The sequence below is a fragment of the Oreochromis niloticus genome, linkage group LG5 (assembly GCF_001858045.2).
Source record: "Oreochromis niloticus isolate F11D_XX linkage group LG5, O_niloticus_UMD_NMBU, whole genome shotgun sequence".
Classification (NCBI taxonomy): Eukaryota; Metazoa; Chordata; class Actinopteri; order Cichliformes; family Cichlidae; genus Oreochromis; species Oreochromis niloticus.
This window is the reverse complement of record NC_031970.2, coordinates 19,803,296-19,827,417: the sequence shown is the minus strand read 5'-3', so window position 1 is coordinate 19,827,417 and position 24,122 is coordinate 19,803,296. Positions and strand designations below refer to the sequence as shown.

The following is a 24,122-nucleotide window of genomic DNA, read 5'->3' as shown; positions in this document are numbered from 1 at the left end:
ACAAAGAGTCAAAAACTTAATGATTGATTATGATTATATTCTTGAATACAGTTTAGTGTCTGGCATTAGTTCTGTATGACTTTTAAATAAATATTCATTCTGATTTGTTTTCCTCCTTTATCACCGCTGAGTCAACACACAAAAGATCGTTTTTTCCCGACTGTTAACGTTTGTAAAATTTTAGGACAGTCAGAAAGTACTGTCTTTTATTTAGCCTGCAGATGTTTTGCCTGAAGTTTATAATTTATTTTCTTTTTTCAGTTGTACTGTTGTATATTTAATTTGCGTAATTTGTTATGCAAGTAGTGCTGAATGTAGCATCTCTCTCTCTCTCTCACACACACACACACACACACACACACACACACACGTATAGTCAAGCCAGTCTGAATAACTTCTATCATTTTCTAAAGTAACCAACAGTGACATGTATTGACAAACCTTAATAAAAATAATATCATAAATAAATAAAACATCATTAAAAAAAGTTGTAGAAATTCTGAGCACTCAGTAATATGTGGGGTTAATAATCTTTGACTGTGAAGCTTAAAATAAACAAGAGGACTATTACCTTTACAATTAGGGAGGGAAATTTATTTTAAATATGCAATAAGTTAAATCAGTCTTAATAATGGAACACTAGCATAAGAATATGCCAGAGTCCACCAAAATTGTTTTTCTCACAGTATGTCAGAACATCAGGACAGGAAGCTACTATATCAAAGTAGCTCGCCACTCAAAACATAACTGTGCCATGTTAGAAAAGTATTGATGTTAAGTACATGCAATTAAAAGGCTACAAAAATGTTTCCATCAAATAAACTGCATGGTGATTGTACATATTCCACAAATACAGAGTGTTGTGGGAACAAGCTGATATACAACAAACCAAAATGTAGAAGTAATTTGTTGCTCGGAAGCACACTTAGACACGTAATAACAAATTAATAACAAATTATAGGTAATAACAAATAACAAACTTGTAATAACCAGTAACAAATTATTACAGGTTAATATAAAAACAAATGTACATAAATAATGTAAATAATATAAAAAATAAGACGTGGATTGCCACTAGAGACAGATAATAAGAATATTTTTATAGTTAGATGCAAATATTTTTGGACACTGACATAATTTGATGTTATTTCAGTTGATTGTTAAATCATATTAAAGACATTAACATGATAAACCCAGACTTACAGATTCTTAACTTTAATTTAAGGGGATGGACAAAAACATAGCGTTAACTCCCGATAAAGAGCCATTTTATGCATCCACTGTTATCAAGAAATGAAATCTAATTGAAGATGATAAATAATAAATAAAGTGCTTATTTTTAATACTTCATTGAGAATTCCTGCAGTAAATGGTTGCCTGAACCCACTGATATCACCACTGATATCCTCCTTTATTATGCTTTACTGCAACCGACTTTTTTGTTGGTCTTGAGCGAGTGTAAAGCATGCTCGGCATGATGAATACTTATCCAAAACCCCTGTGATTGCTCCAGGTTATTGTCCACCAGCCTTGCTACATTTCACTGAACCTGTGCAGAAAGTATAGCTTTGCACCATGTTTTTCAGGTATTGTTATATTCTTCTGATCATACGTTTTCCATACTTTTTTTATTCCTGTCCTTCTGGTACAGTACCAGCTCAGTTTTATCTGTTGATGGTTTTTGGCAAAAGCTAATCTACACTTTCTTTTCTTGAGGCTAAGGAATGTGTTTTAACCAGCCTTTTATTTTCTTTTTATGACAGAAGAAACTACTTTTAGCTGCTCCATTGTGACAAGGCTTCACCACAGCAGGATATTTGATGTGGGAAAGTTTCATGCCAGATGCCCATCCTGACAGACCCTGAAGGGATTTGTGTCTCTGGCAGGATTCAAAACAGGAACCTTTCAATCACCAAGTTAATGTGTAAACCACTGCACTTTGTAGGCACTTATCTTTATGATAGACTAGGATAATCACACGCCCAGCTCCTGGATAGTCTTCTTCAGCCACAGAAACCATCCTCTTCCATGGACGTGTGGGTCTATTTTGCAGAGTTCACCAGCGTTTTATCGCTTTTCTCTGAATTTGACCCTCTAATGTTCTCACTGTCTCTTTAATGACTTTTTAATTTTTTAACAATGTAAAAATCACTCATTCATTTTTACTGGTAGCATCTCTGAGTGCATGTTGTAGGTGGCATGCAAACCTTCTGAACACCCCTCAAACATTTACCGGCTTGATGTATGAAGAATTAATAGAATTAAAAGAGAGAAAAGAAAAAGCACACACACATCAATGAAATAGCTTTAGTGCAATTACAACTGAGCCCCTCAAGATGACGGACAGTATATAAATATTGCAAGAATTTGTAAATGATTAAAGCAATATTTTTGTTCAACCCCCAAATCAAATCTCGAATCCACAGCTACATCAAATTCATAACTGTACATAACAAATATAATCTACCTACCCACACAGCTAAAATAACAGAAACCGTGTCAGTGTCTAAAATATATATTGAGCTCACTGTATCCAAATCATTCTTCATTCAGTGAACACATCAGCTGCAACTTTATCTTTTTGTTTGTGTTTTTTCAGATTGTGTAAAAATCTGAGGTCACAGTGCATTTTAGTGGACAGCAATAACTGGCATCTTCTGATCCTTGAGCAAGGTGACAGGCTGTAATACTTTATCCTTTAGTGAAAAGAGTGTTGGCAAACTTCACAAACCTTGTTATTTCAAAAGTGTGTTATTGCTCTATGCCTCACGGTGACACATTATTGCTTATTGTGCACATTGCAGAGACCCGAGGGCTGTACCTGAGGCCGAAGTAGTTTAACTAATTTACCCTGTGGTCATTAAAAAAAACAAACAAACCCAAACTCAACTTGAGTGGTGTTTGTGGTATATGACACTACGAAGGAACTGAGATGTTGGCGAGTAGACTCAGTATTGAGTTGCCTTCATATCGAATGGGAACTTTTAACACAAGAATATTATATTAATATATTTCTTTCAAAGGGAGCAAGTAACACTTTCAACAACAACAACAAAAGGCCATTAAAAAAATTTACACTGCCAAGTCAAAAAAAAACACATCGCGCACTCAAATATTTTGTTAGAATACCTTCAAGGTTTGATGACGACACAAATTCCCCACGGTATCATTTTGATAATCTTAAGCAAGAGTTGCACAAATTTTTCACTAAGATCTTGTATTGTATGGACTTTGTGTCTGCTGATTCTCATGTTCCCCAAACAACTCTTTCACAGTTTGAGCCTGCTGAATCCTGAATTTGTCTTCTTGGAATCATGAAAGAAAAAAAACCCCACATTGTTGGTAATTCAGTACATTTACAGTAGGTACTCTGACCTCATCTTTTGTTTTGCATTTTGGCATTTTTCTCCAATTAGCCTCACTGATAAGTGGTTTTCCCAAGGTTACACAACTGGTATTGTCTTAACAATGTGGAAATGCTCTTAGCTTCATAAAAAAAAGATGTAAGGCAGAGTGGGGGGAAAAAACCCATCATCCTTTTTCCCAAGATGATTGTTCACCATGATGGGTCACCATCATCCTCTTACCAGCTTGCTTATTTAAATATGGGTGGTTGCTTTTCTTTCTTCCTTTTTTTTGACCAGGCAGTGTAAGACAGATTCAGCATGAATGGATGCAGAAGAAAATTTAGAAAAAAAATCATCTTAAAACATGCCAGCTGCCTAAGTTCATAGGCTTATCAATATTACTGCCACATCATTACAAGTACATCTCAACACAATAACAACTGTGGATTCTATCAATCAGATAAAATTGTGGCAGTGTTTGTTGGAAAGCAAAAAGTTTGTAAATCTAACGAGAAAGTCACCTACAAGGCTCAAGTGCTTTTGTTTGAGGACTGTGGTGCTAAATAAGAGCCTACCAAACACTGGAATGATTTGAAACTGTTTGCTGCTAGCAAGACAAAAAATGTAGCGGGGAATAAAGTTACCCCGATAGTCACTAGTCTACACGGTCTCTCAAAACTCGACCTGCTTCGTAGTACATGCCTCTAAACCCTGCTGGAAGTATTATCAGTATTTTCTTTACAAAACCTTGAGTTTAAAATAAAATAAAAACATCACATCTGAAAAATTCGTAAAAATGTTACGGTTCTCAGACTTGCATCTCCATCTCAGCTCCACCTCTTCCCTTGTATTCACTGGCAACAGGAGTAAGAGTGTTGTCTGGGTTTAAAGGGCACTGCTCGGGCTGCTTTGCTTTCCTGTGCGTCCTGCTCTGAGGGACGCAAAGCTGCCTGAGGTTCTGTGGAAAGAGGATCAGTTCAGTCCATTTGGAATAAATCATAACTTTGCAAAATGTGCAGAAATGACCAAACACCTATAAAAGCTTCCCCGGTGTTCCTTAATATTGATTAGATTACTGCTAATTTGAATGTTAAAAATGAACATGTTTACAGTTTAACAGACAGGATGACGCCCTGGAGTCTTGTACTTGATCTGCTGAGCGTTCCTCTAACACCAGAATGAACTCGGGACTTCTAATGGAAATGTTTTAATAACTATTGGATGGATTGTGATGGGATTTGGTACAGATATTAATGCCCCCACACAGGATGTTGGGGGATAACTTTACTGAGCCCCTGATTTTTCATTATTCTTACATGTTTCCAGATGGATGTCTTATCTGAACAACACTGGAGCAATTTTTTAACCCACTGACCTTTCAGCCAGTCCAATCTAATGGCAGACTTTTGGCTTTTCTGGCAGCATAAGCATATTAAAGTTTAGGGTAATCCATCAGGAAGTATTTTGTTGTCTGGTGCCCAGTTTTGATGTTTAGATAATGTTTTTGGCCTAAGATGAGTTGCTGAACTGTCGGTGTTAATAACTTGTGTCAAAGAGGCAGCAACTTTAAGGAGACTGATGCTCTCTATGTGAAAAGCTTTTACTTTAAACTACAGAATTGTAACGTTTAATGATCTTGAATGTGTTGGACTGTTAGTTAAAGAAAAGAACATTCTGATGTGTTATTAGATTAAAAAGCTCATATAGTTTAAGATTTTTCAAATATTTTGTTTGACAACAGTAACAAGAGGAGACATGTACACAGCACTGTTGAATCCAAACACGCACACTGTTTGGATTCATCCAGTTTTCCAGTCTTTCAAGTAGGAAATTGGTCAAATCAGCCAGAGCGCCACACTACCTTATCCAGACTGCACTTATCATGATGAAAAAACATTTAACACTAAACTGAACTGAATTAGTAACAAGATCACTTCTTTACTGAGAGCATACCTGCCAAATTGTCCCTTTCATTGTAGTAACTTTAAAGATGATCCACAGAGGAACCAGAAGAACACAAAACAGTCCAAGAAACCAGCCCAACGCGTACGCCCAGGTCGGATAGACGTAGGTTTTGTTGAACTTGAGAGGCTTGTATCTCACAATTGAAAAGACAAAAGTACCCTGACAGAAACAAAAACAACACAACAATGAAGTTTTGAAATATTAAAAGAATTTCAGTTTTAAAAAAATCCTATTTACTGAGAAACCACATTATTATCACCAGTGAAAGTACAATGAGTATAGGTTGCTAAGTATATGTTATCTAACTACATTTACACTAAATGTGTATGGATAATTTTGTTCACATATTTGTGTGTTCTTTTCATCTGGGAATATTTTCCGTGGATTCATTGTTCCTTCATTGTCAGCAAATCTAAAATAAGTTATTAAAGAATTTGATTTTTGGTCAAGAAACATCTGTCTGGCGTGCACATGCTGGTGCAGGCTCCCACTGTTGTGGGTCCTCTCATGAAGCACTAAGCACTTTTCCTCCAAACCCCTGTTTTCACTGCTGACACATTTATATGCCACGATGCTGCACATCATTAACATTTGTCTACAAGTCCTTTAGCTTCTGCTTTGCCCTGCTGGCTGTTCATAGTGTGACAATGTAGGGTCCTTGCATTATGCAATAAAATACATCTTAAGATTATTTTGTTAGAGACAGTTCACAAAAACAGTAATCCTGAAATAAATGAAAACAAACACACAAACAATAATAAATAATGAAATAAACTATGGTGGATTTTCTCTCTCTCTCTCTCTCTTTTTTTAAAACTTTTTTCTATCTCTCTCCACCATATTCATATAACTGTCTCATACTAGTCTCAGTGTGTCACCAGCAGGGTGCACTCTGCACAGAGACATATGCCACAATCACATTGGAAGGTTAAGTTTCCTCTGTTACTGCATCACATGGCAGCCGGACACTTTTCTCTTCTTTATTCACTTGCATCTCTTGTTCATTCCTCATCTCCAACTATTTCCTAAACTAGAGGAAGTTTTAGCTTTCAATTGTTGTTTGGTGCTTGATCACAAAAAGAGTCCACAACTTTTCATGAATAAATTTCACTACTTGTGTTCTTAGGAACTCTGTTTCACTCACTAGACACACGGCAGGGGTAACGTAAAGCCAACAATGCTTCATCAGAGGCCAGGGACGATAACCTATCATGTCTTCAATGTTGTCATAAAGACGATCAGCACCTGAGCAGAACATGAAAAGTTAATAACAAGGTTAGAATTACCACTATAAATTCTACAAGGACTGATAAAATAACAATAAAATTATAAAAGGTATTAATGAAATAGAATCATAAAATGCTTTCTACGAAGTCAACCAAAACAGTGAAAGTCATTCTTAAATAAGATAGCTGTGTGATGCCAGTAGATGACAATTGATTTTTAACAGCCGTACAATCAAAATTTGCCAATTTATCTGACACATTATGATTATTGACACCGCGCTGCAGGTGGCTCGGTCCTAGTTGAGCATCACCGTCTCTCAAAAAGTGTAACAGTAATATTTACACTTAGATATCAATGAAGATATCAGGTGACATCACTGCTTTACACATCAAATGTTTTTCTCATCCCAACCAGGAAACACAGTGAGGCAGTCTATTAATCTTTGCTCATGCATTGCAGATGTGTTTTTATAATTAAATGTTTAGTGTTCTTTAGCTCGTTTGTGTTTATTCACATTCAAAGAATCACCACTTTCAGCTGATTTGGATGCCACAAAGTACACACATGAGGAACACTGAATGCATTCAACAATGACACATTTTTAGGTAAAAACACAATGAAAAACAGTCAAATGAAGGTCTGCAAATTAATTTTTTGGAACATAAATAATGACCACAGCTTCTCCAGTCTAAACAACCTAGGCACTATCCTGCACATTATCTTTAAGCATCATGAATAGAAATGTTTCAGGCCATTACTTTGAATAAATAACGGGCACATTGTATAAGTTTTGTACCATTTTAGAGCTAACCGAACAGTGCAAAGGTTTGGACAAGCTTAGCTTGATCTCTTAGATGACTACCAACGCCTCAAGTTACAAGTTCCACACTTATGTTAGCAGCCAATCAATCAGCAGCCAATGGCTCATCGAAGTAGCTCCCTAGTACTTTTAAGATTAAGACAAATGATGCAATGAAAGTAGGAAAAAGGTACAGGAAGGATTTCCAGTTATCTTTGGTTTGCAAAGCTATTAACAAATGGTAGTTAAAAGGAACAGTGAAGCTGAGGTGTGAAAGAAAACTGCTTACAGAAAATGAAAGAAAATAAAGCCTCTGTGTAACTACAAAAGACCTCCAGCAACACCTGCCAAACCACAAGACTTTTATGCATAATCGATACCTAATGCAGCGTCAGAGATTTGCAAATTTGTATATCTAAATGAGGCTAATCAGCCCTATGGGTGCATGAAGTTAAAACAGAACTTTCTAGCCACAACACATGTCAACTGTTAAGCAGTAGGATGGATCCATTATGCTTCCAGCTTATGTTTCAGCCAGTGTCAGTAAATACAAGCAATTTTTTTCACAAGGCAAACACCCTAACCCTGTGCAAACATCTGCTAAAAAAGCTCAAATACAAAGAGGAAAGCATCTACAACAGGACAATGATCCTAAACACTGCTTTAAATTCACAATGGACTATGTGAAGAATAGCAAACTGAATGTTTTAGCATACACAAGTCAGCGTAAGTATAATCTACTTTCTTATCCAACTGGTCGAGTGTAGCTTCAGATAAGGCTGTGAATGACGAGTCAGTTACACGTAAGTTTTCTTTGTTGTTTTCTTTTGAAAGACTTCACAGTAAGAACAAAGACATTCTGTCAGTTAACAAAAACTTGCTATTTTATAATTACAGGACAGTCTGTGCCAGAGCTGACAGAGCTGGTTCTGCAAAGCAGTTTTTCATGTAGAAAAACTGAGATGCATAATATAAAATGAGTTGATTGATTTCTTTGATCTAATGCATTTAATTCATTTAAACCTCTTCTGTTGTTTGTTGTCCACAATTCACAATTTGTAGCAATTATTAATAATAGAAAATTTGTCTTTTCTATTAAAAGGTGAGAACCCCACCTGTCGCTCTGTTTCACTGTTTGAGAACCACTGATTTAACGACTGCTTTAGATAGCAAGAGGGAGATAGCAGGAAATATTAGATGAGCAATTTGAGAGCTTTTTTTTTTATAACACTGACTTCACATAACTGTGCTATTCGAGTGGACTGAGGGGGAACTCCACCACAATAGAAAGTGTTTAAAAGGCAAAGCTGCTGGTAAAGTGGTGCTGAGTCAGTACCCACAAGACACGGCTTATTCTTGTGACCCCAGCTGAGCAAGATTCAGAATAGCTGGAATGAACGCCTATACAGTAAGCCTAAATTTTGGCCTTTTAGTAATAAGCGACTCAATAAAAGCAGTCTTAAGTGTATTTTCAATTAATGCGGGATTAGCAGGATCTGAATCAGCTTTCTTAGCTAGATCTGTGCAAACATGCAAGGCTTTGGCTCTCGGTTGACTCACCATATATCCATCCAATCGCTATCGACTGACACACAGAAAGAAGGAGAAGATTGTTTCCACTACACACATAATGATCAAAGAGTTGAAGGAAATACAAGCCCCCCTGCAGGAAGACAGAGAGGTTAATTGGTATAACTAACCAAACATAAAGACAACAAATGCCTGCATACAAATTCAGTTTTGCCTAAAAAGAATTAAGTTAAGAGTAATGAGCACTGGTCTATTTTTACACACTACTGAGGGTAGTATAAAGAGTTGTGGGAAAGTTAATCAGAGCTCTCACCTCGGTGACGAGGAGGAGGCCGAGAAAAAAGCAAACGGAGCAGAGGCAGAGCAGCAGCAATTCTCGACGATAAGCTCTTCGAAACACACTGGGGAACATATCGGTCACTGAGGTCATCAAACACTCCAAACTCACAAACTGCAAGAGACACAGACAAATCAAACACATTTACTACGAGCCAAAAATGTACAGTGATGAAAAATAAACAGAGGATTTCTAATGGCTTAATGCAAACCTGTGTATCTGCCCCCAACAAGATGACCATGATGAAGAAACATATAGCCCATAATTGAGGTAAGGGCATCATGGCTACCGCGCGCGGATAGGCAATAAATGCCAAGCCAGGTCCTGTTCAGAAATATTTTCAGTCATTGATGGCAACTTAGATATTTTTGGATAAAACTGCCTACTGCAGCCTTCTCCCATTTTATATTTTAGTTACAGCACTCTAAAAGTTTTAAATCTGGACTCACAAATTCCTGCAACATCCTACTGTTAGGCATAATGACCTGATGGCATTCATTTATTTCATTGGAAAGAGTTTAAGGTCAGGAGGATTGTTCAGGATTAAAGGCGGGGAATTACTGTATCAGCCGTGCTTAGCTAAGAGAAGCTGATACAGGAATTTTGTCTCCAAAATTAAATTAAATTAAAGCCATTTCCATGCCAAGTAAAAACACAGGCAAAGTTTTTTAAGTTTCCTGAAATGAGCATTCGTTTGTTTTGCCTTGATTCTGTTTTCTTGTTTTTTTTGGGAGGGGGCAGGGGGTTACATTTAAAGTGGATTAATAAAGGCCCACTGATGGTGTAATGACTTCATTAAATATAACAGAGGTTGTGTAATGATGTCCTACCAGAAGCTGCCACTTCTGATATTGGCAGTCCTTGTTCGTAGGACATATACCCCAGAACAGAAAAGATTGCAAACCCTGCAACAAAACTGGATCCGCCGTTCACCAAACACAGAACAAATGTGTCTCTGTGGAAACAAAGAAACAAAAGAAGAAAACACACAGCATTAACCAAAGAGCAAAACAGGAAACACACTTAAAGCTAAAGCAGCTGTTTAAAATCTTGAAATATGAAAAAAAGGACCTTGCTGCCCAAAATATTAATTAAGAAGAATAAACCTGTACAGGATTTGAGCATTATGTAAACTTTTTTATTTGCTGTTCCATAATCAAGGAATGTCATAAACAGTCTGCATGTTATTAAGAAAGCCTGTGCCGTTTTATAAATGTATCACTTTGGTGCTCCCTGCTGGCTACTCTAAAAGTAAGCAATAAGTGATTAAATAACATTGAAAATATCTGTTTAGTGCAGTTTTGGTTTGTCATAACAATAAGATTACTAGAATCTTTGAGCATTTTTTTTTTACTCACTTGTAACAGTCATTGTTATACTTATTGTAACTGCCCAGAGCCGTCAAACTCCCCTGACAAATCCCAAAGGAGAAAAGAACTTGTGCACCTGCGTCCATCCAAACCTGATGCCAACACACAGATATTAGTTTACACTCATCACTAAATGACGATATTCATTGTGTAAAATGTAGGTATTTTAGTGTTTAGGCTTCCGTGGATAGTGTTCAAGCTTGCAGCTTTTCTTGGTATTGACACATTCTTTTGATCTTATTACTTACTTGAGGGTCCACCAACCTTGTGGGGTCAGGATACAGGTAAAAAGCTAAGCCGTTTATGGCTCCTGGTAAAGTGAGTCCACGAGCTAACAGAACCACCAACATCACGTAGGGAAAAGTGGCCGTAAAGTAAACTACCTGTCAACAACAAGGAAATGCATGGTTCAAAGCAGACATCACAGGGACGTTGTAAAGTTTGATGTTCTTTGGTGTAAGAAAACATTTTTTGCCATCTAAACGTATTTCAGACAATACATTCCTCATTTGTGCCACAGTATTGTGTCTCTTTATTTGCTTGCAGCATGAGACATGACTGCTGTCTGCATTTAGGTGCAACTACTAAAAATACAGGCAAACACCAGTGCTACCCCTCAGCCTCATAGTGGACACACTTATGAAAGTGAAAATCCTACGCTGCTTCATTCCCGGTTATCGAATTCATAAACTTAAAGGAAAAAAAACACAGACACACATATTGTGGCGTGTTGGGGGAGCAGCTAGTTCTCTCCCATCATGCCTTGGGACATGTGCTGCTGTTTAGATGTTCTTGTTTTATCGTTTATGGTTACATTACTTTTAACTGTTATCTTGAATGTTGTGTTTATACTGCGGTTCAAAGTCACTGATAGTTATTGTTTTATAGAAAGAATGCAGTACCATAAGTGAGTTCTGATATGCTGTTATTGACCCTTGAAGCACATTGTAGCACAAGAAAGTGTTTAATAAAGAGCTCTCCCTACCAGCTTGGGGTTGAACAGCAAGCTCCAACTTTCTGTTGAGCTTCTTTGCTAAGATTCTTCTGCATGCCACAATATTCTCTAAGTGAAGGAAAAACCTGCATAAATGTGTACAGACTGATATTGTGATTCAGGGTCCTGTGAAAAATGCTGAACATGCTACATCAAGCTCTATTTTGGATTAAGATGTGAAAGGAAAAATATGTAGTTGATCAAGATCATCATAAAATAGGGTATAAAAGTTCAAGAAAGCATTTGTGAACAATTTGAATTAACATTTCTGTGGTCTGTTCTTTATCCAAGCCACTATTGTCGACACTCAGCCTAAATAATGACAGAGTCTGTTATACTCATGTCTATGATGAACATTATACTTATTTATGTGTAATTGAAGCTGGAAAAAAACTGCAAACTTGTAACCCATAGATCCGCCTTTAGTAACCGTGAGCAATCATTCCTACCAGTAAAATGAAAACAGCCCATGCCAGAGCATCTTTGTATCAAATCATTTTCTTCTTTTTCAGCTATTTCTGCTGGTGCTTGTGTGCTAACAAAGTAGCCCAAAACCATGATGCCCCCTCCACCATGCTTCACAGATTGAAGGAGGTATGCATCACCCTTTTCCTCCAAACATATCCCTGTGCCTCCTCCCAGAGTTCAGATTTAGTTTGATCTGTTCACAGAACATTAAGCAATACTGGAACCGTGTGATCTTTGAAACTTAAGCGCAGGGAGTTGCTGTTACCCTTGGTTCTCTTTCACCTCTGTTAGGATTGCACAGTAGTGTAATCTACACAGGAAGCCACTCCCAGGGAGAGTACCAGCAGTCCTGAACTTTTACCTTGTTACAGCCTGATAAACTCCAGCTTGTGTGTATTTCTATATTGTTCTTCTAAGGTCCTATAAAGGTACTTTTGATTGAAGTATATGGTCACACCAACAAACTTATATGAGAAGATTAAACTTTCTGTAACCAGATCTTGGATGTGACTCTGATCATTTTCTTTTCAGTGACCAGTTAAAACAATCCTGGTATTTTCCAAGGGTTTACAAATTTGTTCTTGCAATGTTACTTCAAAAGGTACCGTAGATGTGATAGTAGATGTATAAACTGTGTTGACAGAACTTATCTTCTAAATGGGGACTAATAAATCATATTTTAAAGATGTTGCTCTACCTTTCCAGTGGATTTCACTCCTTTCCAAACACAGAAGTAACAAATGATCCATGCCAGTAAGAGACACAAGGCCAAGTCCCACCTCAGGCTACCAATCTCCTCAATCCCTTGAGATATACCCAGTACTCTTCTCCTGAAAAGAAACCCATATTATTTTGTTAAAACAATAGCTGCTTGGGGGCAAAAAACTTTTTTTCACAACTACTATAAGTGATTACAGAGTTTACACAATGCAAATGTTACGGTATTTATTTACAATAAACCAGAAAGTCAGTTGTGCAGTAGCCCATCAGCCAGACACGAACCTCCCCCATTTACCTATACAGGTATAAAATGCGTATCATTTGAACAAATTCAGTGGATTCAAATCTCATTACCTTAAATATGTTGAGTGTATTTATTTAGAATGTAATTCTACAGATAATCTTTTGGGTTTGGTATGTCTTCTTTTATCCACTTGTCCAATTCCCTCAGTTATTTTAAGGATTCACTGCACACCATGCTGACACATGCCAAGGTTTCAGCCAATAGCTTATTGGGAATTTTGTGTTTGTCATACTGTGCTATCTTTGGCATTTTTCGTATATTAAAAAGTGTATTTTTGTGACAGGCTGCTAGTCACAAAGTGCCTAAAGGTATCATTTAAGAGTTTTCTGCTGTGTGTAAACACAACAGTGGTTCATGCCTTGAGTTAGGTGCTTTTTCTACACCTAAATGATTGACAGGCCCGTGTTTAGTAGTTAGTAGGTTAACAAATGAAAAAAATTCTTTGAAACTGGTCAGGAACAAGGACAAGACTGTAAGTGAAAAAGCAACAAATGTCCAAAGAAACACTTTGAAAGACTTTCAGCCAGGAAAACTATTACTTGAGCACTTGAAAAAAAAAACTACAATAAAATCTGGTAACTTGGAAAAAAATAAAAAATGAAGTGTATAATCCCAAATACTGGAACCTTGATTTAATTAATTAATGTATCAAATGATACAGTGCAATACTTATACTGTAAACACCACAGATGAAAGGTATCAGAAATTATTATACTTATATTGTATTCAGTAAATTACATGTTACTGTCATGGAGTTAAAATGATAAGGTGTTACAATCACTATGAGTCATTTTGCATAGTGTTGTTTGGTGGTTGCTAGGCAACATGATGAATCATAGATAAGAACTTTTAGCAGCCAAGTTTGGTTGCATAACTTCTGACCATGTAAAAGGAGTTTGTGAACAAACTGATAGACAGACAGAGATTTGCTGTATTACAATAAGATGTGTGAAGTCACTGGTTGGCTGTGACCAGTCATATCAGGGACAACTTAAACTCATTCAGCACCAAGTGTTTGAGTTCAGGACTGTTGTGAGTATATGATCAGTAGTAATCTTGGCCACGGAAGTATCAGCATGCCATACACTGATCACATTACTGATGTCAGTGCATTTATGACATACATGGTGATAAGAAGGCACCAATCACACCTTCCTAATATTGACTATATCAATGGGACCACTCCTTCCATAATTGTGACCAATAGTATCATGATTAAAATGATCCAACAGCACAAAGGTGGTATGCTGCGTGTGGTGCAAAGTGATATTTCAAGCAGTCACATCATTTGGTATTTGGTGAGCCTCTAAATGATCAAACACAAAAATGACTTGTTGGTATTATCGCCAATTATCAGCATCCATCCCGAGAAGGATTGTACATCTGTACCAGATTACAGGAATACGTCTAAAGACAGTGATGATCCAGATTAACAATCAGGAAATTGTATTTGGACGGATTATGTAGTGTGGTTACCATGTGTATACAGATTGCCTACACTTGGAACTACTGAGAAATAATGAGCAGCTATTGGTTAATAAGTATGGAAATGCTGCTCTCCAATAACTCAAATATATGTTGCTGAGGTTTAGGGACTGATGGCTCCAGTGTTTGGCAAAAACTCCAGAGGTAAATCCATCTACCGAGGTCAGACACATGTCATTTACACTTACTCCCAGAATTCTGTTGCTGGTGTTGTTGCGTTTGCAGCTGCTGTCCAGTTGGATGACGCATTTGCTTTATCAAATTCAAAACAAGACTCTGACAAAGAAAAAAGCAGAGCCATGTCAACAAAGTTTAATCTATGTTCGATAAAAGAGATATTAGAGACTATGAATTTCTCAAGCACAAAATGACCCTCACTGTCATGTGAGATTCCCCAAATCGTCTAGATCACCATGTTTATAACCCTGAAATAAAGAATGACCACAGTGAAACTCTTCCTTCGGTCTGAATAGCTACCTGTGTTCCAGGAGTTCCTGCAGCTGGCCCATGGAATCTCAGCACTGAAGGATGAAAACAGGTAGAAGAAAGCCCATGCCTGGATCACAATGTATGACACAGCAGCATATGCAATCACTACCTGGGTTGCATATCCAATACCTGAGAAGATAAAGTGCAGTCAGTATATATTATAAAAAGGCAATTAAATTATACTGCAGCATATGGAGAAAAGCTCCATGGCATCCAAAACGTTTAATGTAATTTTCTTTTCTTTTATTAAACATGCCCTGCAAGAGAGTTTCACAGAACTATCTGGAAAGTAGTTGTTGGATATTATTTTGAAAATAATGGTGCTAACATCAGTCCAAAGTACTGACAACACAAGAGGGACAGAAAGGCAGTGACAGGCTGGGAAAGCTAATTCGTTGTTTTAGAACCAACCAAGAGAAGGTTTGACTGGATGACCACTGCATGTAAAAAACCAAAAAAAACAAAACTAGAACATCTCACTATTATCACGGATTGAAGGAACGAGGAGTCACCTTATGTAGCCAGGCTGGCAAAAAGTCAGAGCACTGTTGAGCCAAGCATTCCTTCATGAACTTCTTCACATATAAAATTTTAACCATTAGAGAAAAATGACTCATAATCATCTCACAGCTGTAACATTAGCTACAGCTACCTTCAGTACCATTGATGGAGTCTTTTTCTCCAATTGATCTTTCCGAGTTAACTTCTGTGATTTCTTCTTCCAAACCATCGACGTGTCTTTTAGACCCCATTCCTACAAAACTGCTCAAAGAAGTCCTGCTATTAATGTATGTCAATTTTTCAATCTTAAATATTATCAACCTTTCCTAATAATCAGCTATGTACCAAATGCCATCAAGCTGGCAGTAGTTAAACCATTACTTAAAAACACTTTCTCTTTTTCCATCTATCTTAGGAAAGGCCAATTTCCAACTTTCTTTTTATCTCAAAAATTCTTGAAAGAGTAGTTGTCATGCAGCTAACAGGTCATCTGCAGAGGAATGGTTTTTTTGAAGAGCAGGACAGAAACCGCTTTATTAGGGGTTACAAATGATCTTCTTATGGCCTCTGACAGTGGACTCATCTCTGTGCTTGTCATTGACCTCAATTCAGCATTTGATATTGTTGACCATAACATTTTATTACAGCGATTAGAGCATGCTGTGGGTATTAAAGGCGCTGCGCTGGAGTGGTTTGAATCATATCTGTCTAATAAACTCCAATTTGTTCATATAAATTGAGATTCCTTTATGGAAAAAATATTCTATGCAATGTTCTATTTATTATGAGCTGTATGATAGTCAAGGATAAACTCAGTACAGTTAGTGACTGGAAGTAGCTCAGCTTTTTTTTTTTTTAAGTTATTTGCTCATTACAGTACACACATTCATAACTGTCCTTGTGAAAAGCCCGTAGAAGGAAAAGTGTTATTGTGTGACAGTTTTAAGGGAAAGGAGGGTCAGATTAAAAAAATTTGTTCATTTTTATTCTGGCAGTTTGGTCCTTCGAGTCGGATCTTAACATCTCCCACACTTGGCTCGGGAGACCGAGCACGGGGGTGTATGTGTTAAAAACACAGTTTGAGGACATAGAGGGTGGGAGTGGAGGAAACTGGAAGTGTGACAAGATCCATGAACCAGAGGAGCAACTAGAATTGGGAGCAAGCGGTCCGGGTCGCTAACAGGGAACCTCGGGCGGAAAATAAGGTAGGCCTGTTACTAGGAGTCAGGCACTGGAGGGCTTGTGCATGTTAATAATAATAAATAACCGTAAAATAAAAATAAATTGGAAAAAAACTAGCCATTTAAAAAAGGTTTGTGTGTGACTGACCAGTGTCTCCAGTTGAGACAAAGGGGGAAATCTCACATTGACAACAAAATCCACTGGACCACGGACCAGTTGCTCAGGTGAACTCCATATTAACTGGATTATTGGGACGAAGGTGGACAGGATTAACAAAAATGGTACAGATACATTTGTACATTTCTCAAGTACTGGTAAAGTTTGGACATAGTACCAAGTGGCCCCGGCAGTGTAATAGCACTGTTGCATGACATGACACAACGCAGAGCAGGACCTTACACAGGCATCCAAAGCACAATAAGCACAATAGGCCCAGATGCAGCTTATGAGCAGAAATTTATTCCTCACAACTTTATTCCTCACAACTTTATATTGGAAGGGAGCATAGTGGTGGCCTGTAAATTAGGCCCAAAAGAAAATGCCCTGTACAGAAGATTTGGAGCTCCTAACGTGTCATTAGTGAAAAGGAAAACTGAGAGGTGGCAGGATTTAGGAGCCTTTGTAACGAGATTTGAGGAAACAAGGGATTGGACTGAAGAAAAGAGACACCCAGGGGTGCAGTACTCTCCCTCTTTGAAAGCATATTTTACCAAGTTAAACTGGGCCTAAAAATAAGAAAAGAAATACATCTAGATGACCAGGGAAATGACAGGTATCCATTCGTTTACAACAGAAGAAGAGAAATCACTCAAAGACATTCCAGACACATTGTCTGGAAAGGTTCCACGGATGTTGGACTTATTAAAGGAATAGAACCAGTAAAAATAAGCCCTAAATATTTTGATAGACCTCACCAAAGACAGTACCCAGTAAAAAAGAAGCAGAGGAAGGTATAAAACCGATAATCGAATATTTAAAGAAGGCAGGGGTAAAAGAGTGTCCAGATTCCATGTGTAATACACGTGTTTCCTGTAAAGAAAGCATCCCCATCACAAGGATGGAGGCTAGTGCCGGACCTCCAAGCAGTAAACAATGCTGTCCTGACAAGAGCCTTAGCCAGTACTGTACTCTTCCACCCACTTAAACTACTGGTACCTCATGCATTTGATGCGCTACTCCCGCAAAACATGATATCATTCTTTTTTTTCATTACACCATGTATCATGTATGGCCACAAGGCTACAATGGCCACAGGATGCTCAGACAAAAATGTATGGCTAGACTGAATGTTTTGGACAGAGTCTAAAGTCTGCAATTGCTTGAGAGTATCATAAGTGACTCTTCAGTCACACTCACCACTACCTGTTTCCTGCAGGTCCCTCCTGATGCAGAAGCATATCCCGGAAACTACACCTGCTTCACAAGGGCTGATGGAAGCTGGAACTTCAGCTGGAGTGGTGCAATGCCACCATAAACGTCACCACTGACACTGATGCATGTGAAGCGAACTGGTTTTTAAACCATACTGTTGGTAAAGCAGATGTTTGGTGGCTGTGTGGGGATAAGAAGCTAATATATTGAAATATATTAATTAAATAATGCAATATTCCCCTCTAACAAATTCACATGAATCCTGGTGGAACAGGAGCAATAAACAATACTTCACGTCACTCTGCTGAGGTCATCTGTATGAACTTCAGATTAAAGGAATGCTTTTTGCAGTCTCTTATTAGCAATTAGCTATAACTCATTGTCCCCTAGCCTCCATCATGGGTTCACTGCTTATAAGATTAAGAGACTTAATTATAAATTATATTAGAATTTGTCACTTGAACAAAGTGTAAATGCAGAGAAGCTAAGCCGAAAGGTCAGGTGTCATTTGTTTCCACAAACTTATTCCATATACCAGAGATACAAAGAAAAATGTGAGGATGAGGAAATCAAAGTCGCAGGGCCTTGCCTTGAATCTCACGACACACGTCCAAATAGGCAACTGCAAACTTTGCTGGTTGGAAAAATAGCAAGGCAAATACTTATTTTGGACGGTATTATTTTGTCACATAAAACAAACTAATAATTTATGCGTTTTCTTAAAATACAGCAGCTGACATTTTTGCTTTGCTTTGACATTTTTTTTTTCATCCAATGCAATTAACTTTCACAGTTTTACATAACAAGAAGTTACTCTAATATGCTTTGGCTCTTTCGAGGTAAAATACATCGTAGAACTTTTAGCACTACTGATTAAAAGATTTAAGTGATAGTGTAGAAATATATTTGCATCTGCATGCATACTTTTGACCCTGCAGAGATTAGAAAAAATCCAAAATAAATTTAAACTTCTTCACCCAATTCTTGTTTTTTAAGGCCATTAAAGATATATGGTGCACAATCATTCCACCATGAAAATAAAGTTGAACAAAATCATTAAAAGTCCAAACTTACCATTACATTCATGAGCATACATAAACTTCACAACTTTAAGTTCGTCATACATACAAAATCTCTGGTGTTTCAGGTCTACTACTGCATGTCTATTTAGTTTTATTTGTATAACATCTCCTATTCAATTCACGCCATGTTTTGGTGTGGTAAAATGCAAAGATAAACCAGCTTGAGCAGCTGTTCTTTGGCAAGCAGATTGGGTTAGTGACGTATTGATCATATATATTCAAACACTAAACAGAGGTCTATCTGACACACTTATATAATGGACATATTGCAAAGCATGTAGTAAAATGTAATGATTACATATTTAACCTTTTGATCAGGATCAAACTGATAAAAATACTATTAATAGACTCACAGTTATGTAACGAGGGCAACGTCTGTTTAATCATGGTTTTGATTTGACTTGGTTTGATTAGATACATCGAGTGATATTCTGCACTTCCTTGGTTATTTTAGAAAATTAAAATCAATTATTTGACTACTGTAAAATAAAACATTTCTAAAAGCTGTACTGTGCACCTGTTTAAAAAAATAAAGCACCACATCATTTTCATTGTGTTGACACCTGGAATTGGGCTGGGCTGTTGCAAGATCTTGATTCTTTTCATTTTTAGCCATTTTGTTGTAGATTTGTTGTTGTGTTTAGGATCACTGCCTTTCTTGTTGTCCTTGTTGATGACCCAAATTGAACCAAGCTCTAGCTGTTCAACAGATCAACTCACATTTGACATTTAACAGAGAAGTTCATGAGTTAATTCGGGACTCTGACAACAATTTGCCCAGGTCCCACTGCTACAAAATATGACCAGATCATCACTAAACCACCATCTCTGGCTATCGGTATGAGGTGTTTGTGCTGTTGTGCAGTGTTTAGTTTTCTCAACAAAAACAACGTAATTGTTCCAGAAGTCTTGTAGTTTAGTCAGATGCAACTTTGCAAACCTAAGCTGTGCTGCCATTGGCTTTCTCCTGTCAACACTTCCAAACAAGTCATACTCGTCCACTCTAATTAAAACCGCCATGAGCTTTAACATTTAACAGGGCAACTGCAGTTTCTCTGAGGATTGCATGGACTGACGCCGGAGTGAATTTGCTGGGACGTCCACACCTTATTGCTCCAGACCAGAAAACTGCCAAAACTTCGGCTTTTATAGAAGTGTTCACACTTGCTGATGCTCGGTCAATCAAGCACACTTGAATAGCAGCACCTGTCTGCTAATTATCCTCTTAAGTCCTATCAAAGCAGTGAGGGTATACTGCGTATATTATGCTGTCTGAGCAGCATGATGTGTAATTTCATGTTTTTAATCCTTTAGTGTACGTGACAAGAGCACACCTCAGGTGCACAACTCAAGATGCCTAGCTTTAAATTCTCATAGACGTGAGAATTTTAAGGTAGGGTTAAACTTGCCCTTAAGGGAACATTGACACCTTTGCATGGTAGAACTGACTTTTTTTTTTTTTTTTTTTTTTTAAGTGTTTCAACATCTCTGCCATATTCATGAATGGAAGGGGTGTGAGTCGCCTTCATAAATCAAGTCAAGTGAAAATGTCACAAGGTAATTCAGAGTGCTTTGCAGTGGGATAAAAGAGGAAAACAAAAAGATATTTAAATATATAAAGCACACTTTCCCATGTTCTCATATATCTTGTTATATATATTTATGTCCTAATGTGTACTATCGACTATCTACTGTAGATGCTATCGTCACAATGAATCCAGGTGGTTTTCCACTACAACGTCAGTAAGAGCAATGACAAAACAGTGCTAAAACTATATATGGGATGAGCCAATCCTCTGCAAACATGCCTTTTAATGAGTAATCTTTAAACCATATGTGGTTACAAGGATCCAACCAGCAGGAGTTGCAGCAAATAAAGGTGGTGGTTAAAAAAGATGGAAGCAATGCCTCGCTCCGTCCCAAAGTCTGCACTCTCCTCTGAGTCGCAGAATGTGTCATGTGGATCATGTGGAGTACTACGAGATAGAGACTTGTACGCAACATCCATCAGGTTTTTCATCAGTCACAGTCAGTTTTCTTTTTTTTAGACACACCTTTCACAGATGATTGATTCATGTATGTGCTGGGGACAGACATGAGAAGCTTTTCTTTTTGGCAGTGAACATAACTGATTTCTTTGTTCTCAAGACAAGTTATTTCACAATTCTCTGAAGAACGCATATTCTTGACCTTGATGTTTTTTTCTCAAGGAAATGTTCTGTGTCAATCAGATATGCCAAATCTCTCAAAGAACATGAACTAGTACAGTAGATGAAGCAGCATGAGAGTCTCAACACTACAAGATACGATACATTACTCACGCTTGTGCTCTGAACAAAGTTAAGTAAAGCTACATAACTTTTTTGTGCTCATGGCACTTACATGGTTTCATACATCACTCCAACAAATAAAACCTATTATTTGAGTTATTGTGTTCTTTTACTTTCTGGAAATTGCGTGTTATGTGCATTTTTTAAATGTGAAAATAAAGGACAATTCCACTGTTGGTAAAGAGGGCATGTTTTCATACAGTATCAACTCTCACTTACATATTTCAGCTTTTTTTTTGTTAATACACTGACCTTCAAACAAGGGGCAGAAGTGCCTCCAGCACGTGATACATCCCTGAGATGTGAACTGTCCCATGGCTGTTTCCAGGAGGAACATCGGGATGCCACAAGCAAGCAGAAACAGGACGTAGGGAATCAGAAATGCACCTGAGAGTAGAAACACGAGGATCATTACACAAATATGCCACAATACTTGTCTCGGGGCAAATCTCTTCAAGCATTACCCTTCACCCTATCAACTATTTGACAGGATGACAGATGATATATATAATAACATAAATAACATATATAAAGTACATATAAAATACATATATATAATACATATTACAATATTTATGTGTGAAGGTTAACAATAAATATGTTTGATTTTCTATTGTGGGAAATTCTGCATACCTCCCCCATTTTTGTAGCACAAGTAGGGGAACCTCCAAAGGTTTCCCAGCCCGACCAATGTCCCTGCTACGGCCAGCAGAAACTCCAACTTGCTCGCCCACTGGCCGCGGTCCAGCAACTGAGTCTTCTTCATGAGACCTTTTTCTTGCCCGGGTGCCTCCAGGCTGTTTCCTTTAAGAAATTCCCTCGGCATGCTGAGAAAATCAGTCGCAAATTAAGTTGTTTTTGTTGTTTTAAACAACCAACAAACAAAACAAAACAAAACCCCTCACCCCAGTGTCCTTCCACTTCTTCCACACTTACAGGACAACTGCTGTCAAACCTTTAAAGCTCTCGTTCACGCTGACAGAGAGCTCTGGGGGTTTTATTGCACACATTCAAAACTTCTCAGCTGACTATTTGGCATTGCTTATAAGCTTAAATTTATTCATTCATTGAATTTAAGCTCGCAGGATAATCAGGAATTGAACTGGCGACAGAGTGCTGCCGCATTTTTTTTTTTTTTTTTGGCGTTAAAGCGTGCAGAGCAAAAGGAAAACGCGGTGAACACTTACCTCTCCATCACCAAACTCCCGCCCCCAAGAGCCCCTTTCCAGCCCCAGAAAACTGATCAGTATTCCTTTCAGCAGGTTACACTGCAAGAGCTCTACACAGCAGACATGTCATGAACAGAGCCAAAGTGAGAAACAAAGTAACCGTGGTTTGCTTTAGCTCCTCTGACCCAATTATTGCCGGATTGGTCTGCACGTTACGCTGTGTGGCATTAGAAAAAAAAAAAGGTTTGGCTGTGACAAAGATCCGATCTAATGCCACTTCCCTGCTGTATTTTTCCACTCAGACAGGAAGACCTTGAGTGTATAAGATTAGCACTTTGGCTAATAACTAAAGCAAAGCAGCTGAGCCGTCTCCGTTAATGTCATGTGCTGTAAAGAGACCTCACTGAGCTGCCAGCTGGAGGATTTGTAGCAGTGGGTCATATATCACATGAAAGCAATATAAACATTTCTGTATGCAAACAGGCATGCGGTGGGAATTACTGAACGTATTGTGTGCATCCTATGTTATTGCATGGCATCTATAAATAGATGCAGGTTCTGCTTCACATCTGTACACCTGCAGCTGTTTTAATTTCCTTCCTGAATGTATTTTTCTGAGCTCTGCTCGCTGAATGTGTTGTCTCTGAATAATTCACTACATTGATATTGCTACTGATAAATATTTGTTTTTTACTCTGTTTACTTACGTCTTCTAGTTGCTGTACTCAGCAACTTTAGGCCTGCTGCACCCCCCATGCTCTGACACATAAAGCTAAACCAGCCTCAGCATTATAATTAGACTGCAGATATGTGCTCCTGTAGTATTTCCTTTGAATTAAATATAGTGAGACAGCGATGTCATTTAATATATTTTCAAGTGCTGCGTTTCATTTATATTTAAAAATATGTTAGTAAAAGTATCTTATTCAGACTTGTGTACATATTAATAACTGTGTTATGATTTCATCTTTAAATAGCAATATTGTAAATCAAGTTGTAACAACGGTTGCTTTAAATAATGTGCACATTATTGAACAGTCAGTCTCACATTTTTGTCTTACAGCCTTTCAGTCAGAATCGTTCCACTGTCAGAAAATATATGGAGCACAAGCTTACAGATAAACTGTAAGCTTGTGATACCCAATGTGATGACAAATGACTGTTGGATTGACCAGTGTTTAAATTGAAGATTAGACTGACACTAGCTCATATTATGGCTAATTTGCAAAACTCTCATATGGGCAGAAAATGTGAACGTCTGTGTCTCTGCTTTAAGAAAGTCCTCTGTAAGCAACACATCCGGAAATCTCTGTCTTCAGGTTCCCAGAATGGCAGAGTACAGACAGAACTGAATGCATGAAATGTTACCAGTTTTAAAATGAAACATATTAGCTTGCATGAAGCGAAGGGCAGAAAAAATGTTTGTAGGAACTCTGACCTGTCAAATAGCAG

The 24,122-nt window shown here is 37.7% G+C and overlaps 1 protein-coding gene across 3 annotated transcripts in view; it reads right to left on the bottom strand.

The window, feature by feature from the left end:
- Positions 1-572: 572 nt before the first annotated feature.
- LOC100699061 (sodium- and chloride-dependent GABA transporter 2) overlaps positions 573-24,122 on the bottom strand; it is a 33,889-nt gene continuing 10,339 nt past the window's right edge. Inside the window, exons 1-15 of one of the 3 annotated variants that reach the window (XM_005459044.4) lie at positions 22,689-23,149; positions 22,135-22,328; positions 21,754-21,888; positions 15,024-15,164; positions 14,735-14,822; positions 12,735-12,867; positions 10,824-10,958; positions 10,564-10,667; positions 10,036-10,160; positions 9,417-9,529; positions 9,182-9,319; positions 8,899-9,001; positions 6,457-6,557; positions 5,301-5,471; positions 573-4,305 (exon numbers count right to left, since the gene is read on the bottom strand). In XM_005459044.4, the coding sequence (XP_005459101.1) occupies positions 4,156-4,305; positions 5,301-5,471; positions 6,457-6,557; positions 8,899-9,001; positions 9,182-9,319; positions 9,417-9,529; positions 10,036-10,160; positions 10,564-10,667; positions 10,824-10,958; positions 12,735-12,867; positions 14,735-14,822; positions 15,024-15,164; positions 21,754-21,888; positions 22,135-22,328; positions 22,689-22,696 (1,839 nt within the window). In that variant the 5' untranslated portion in view covers positions 22,697-23,149 and the 3' untranslated portion in view covers positions 573-4,155. Of the gene's footprint in view, positions 4,306-5,300; positions 5,472-6,456; positions 6,558-8,898; positions 9,002-9,181; positions 9,320-9,416; positions 9,530-10,035; positions 10,161-10,563; positions 10,668-10,823; positions 10,959-12,734; positions 12,868-14,734; positions 14,823-15,023; positions 15,165-21,753; positions 21,889-22,134; positions 22,329-22,406; positions 22,644-22,688; positions 23,150-24,122 lie in introns of those variants that run through there. The other 2 variants (XM_005459045.4, XM_025907265.1) reach the window with 2 other exon arrangements.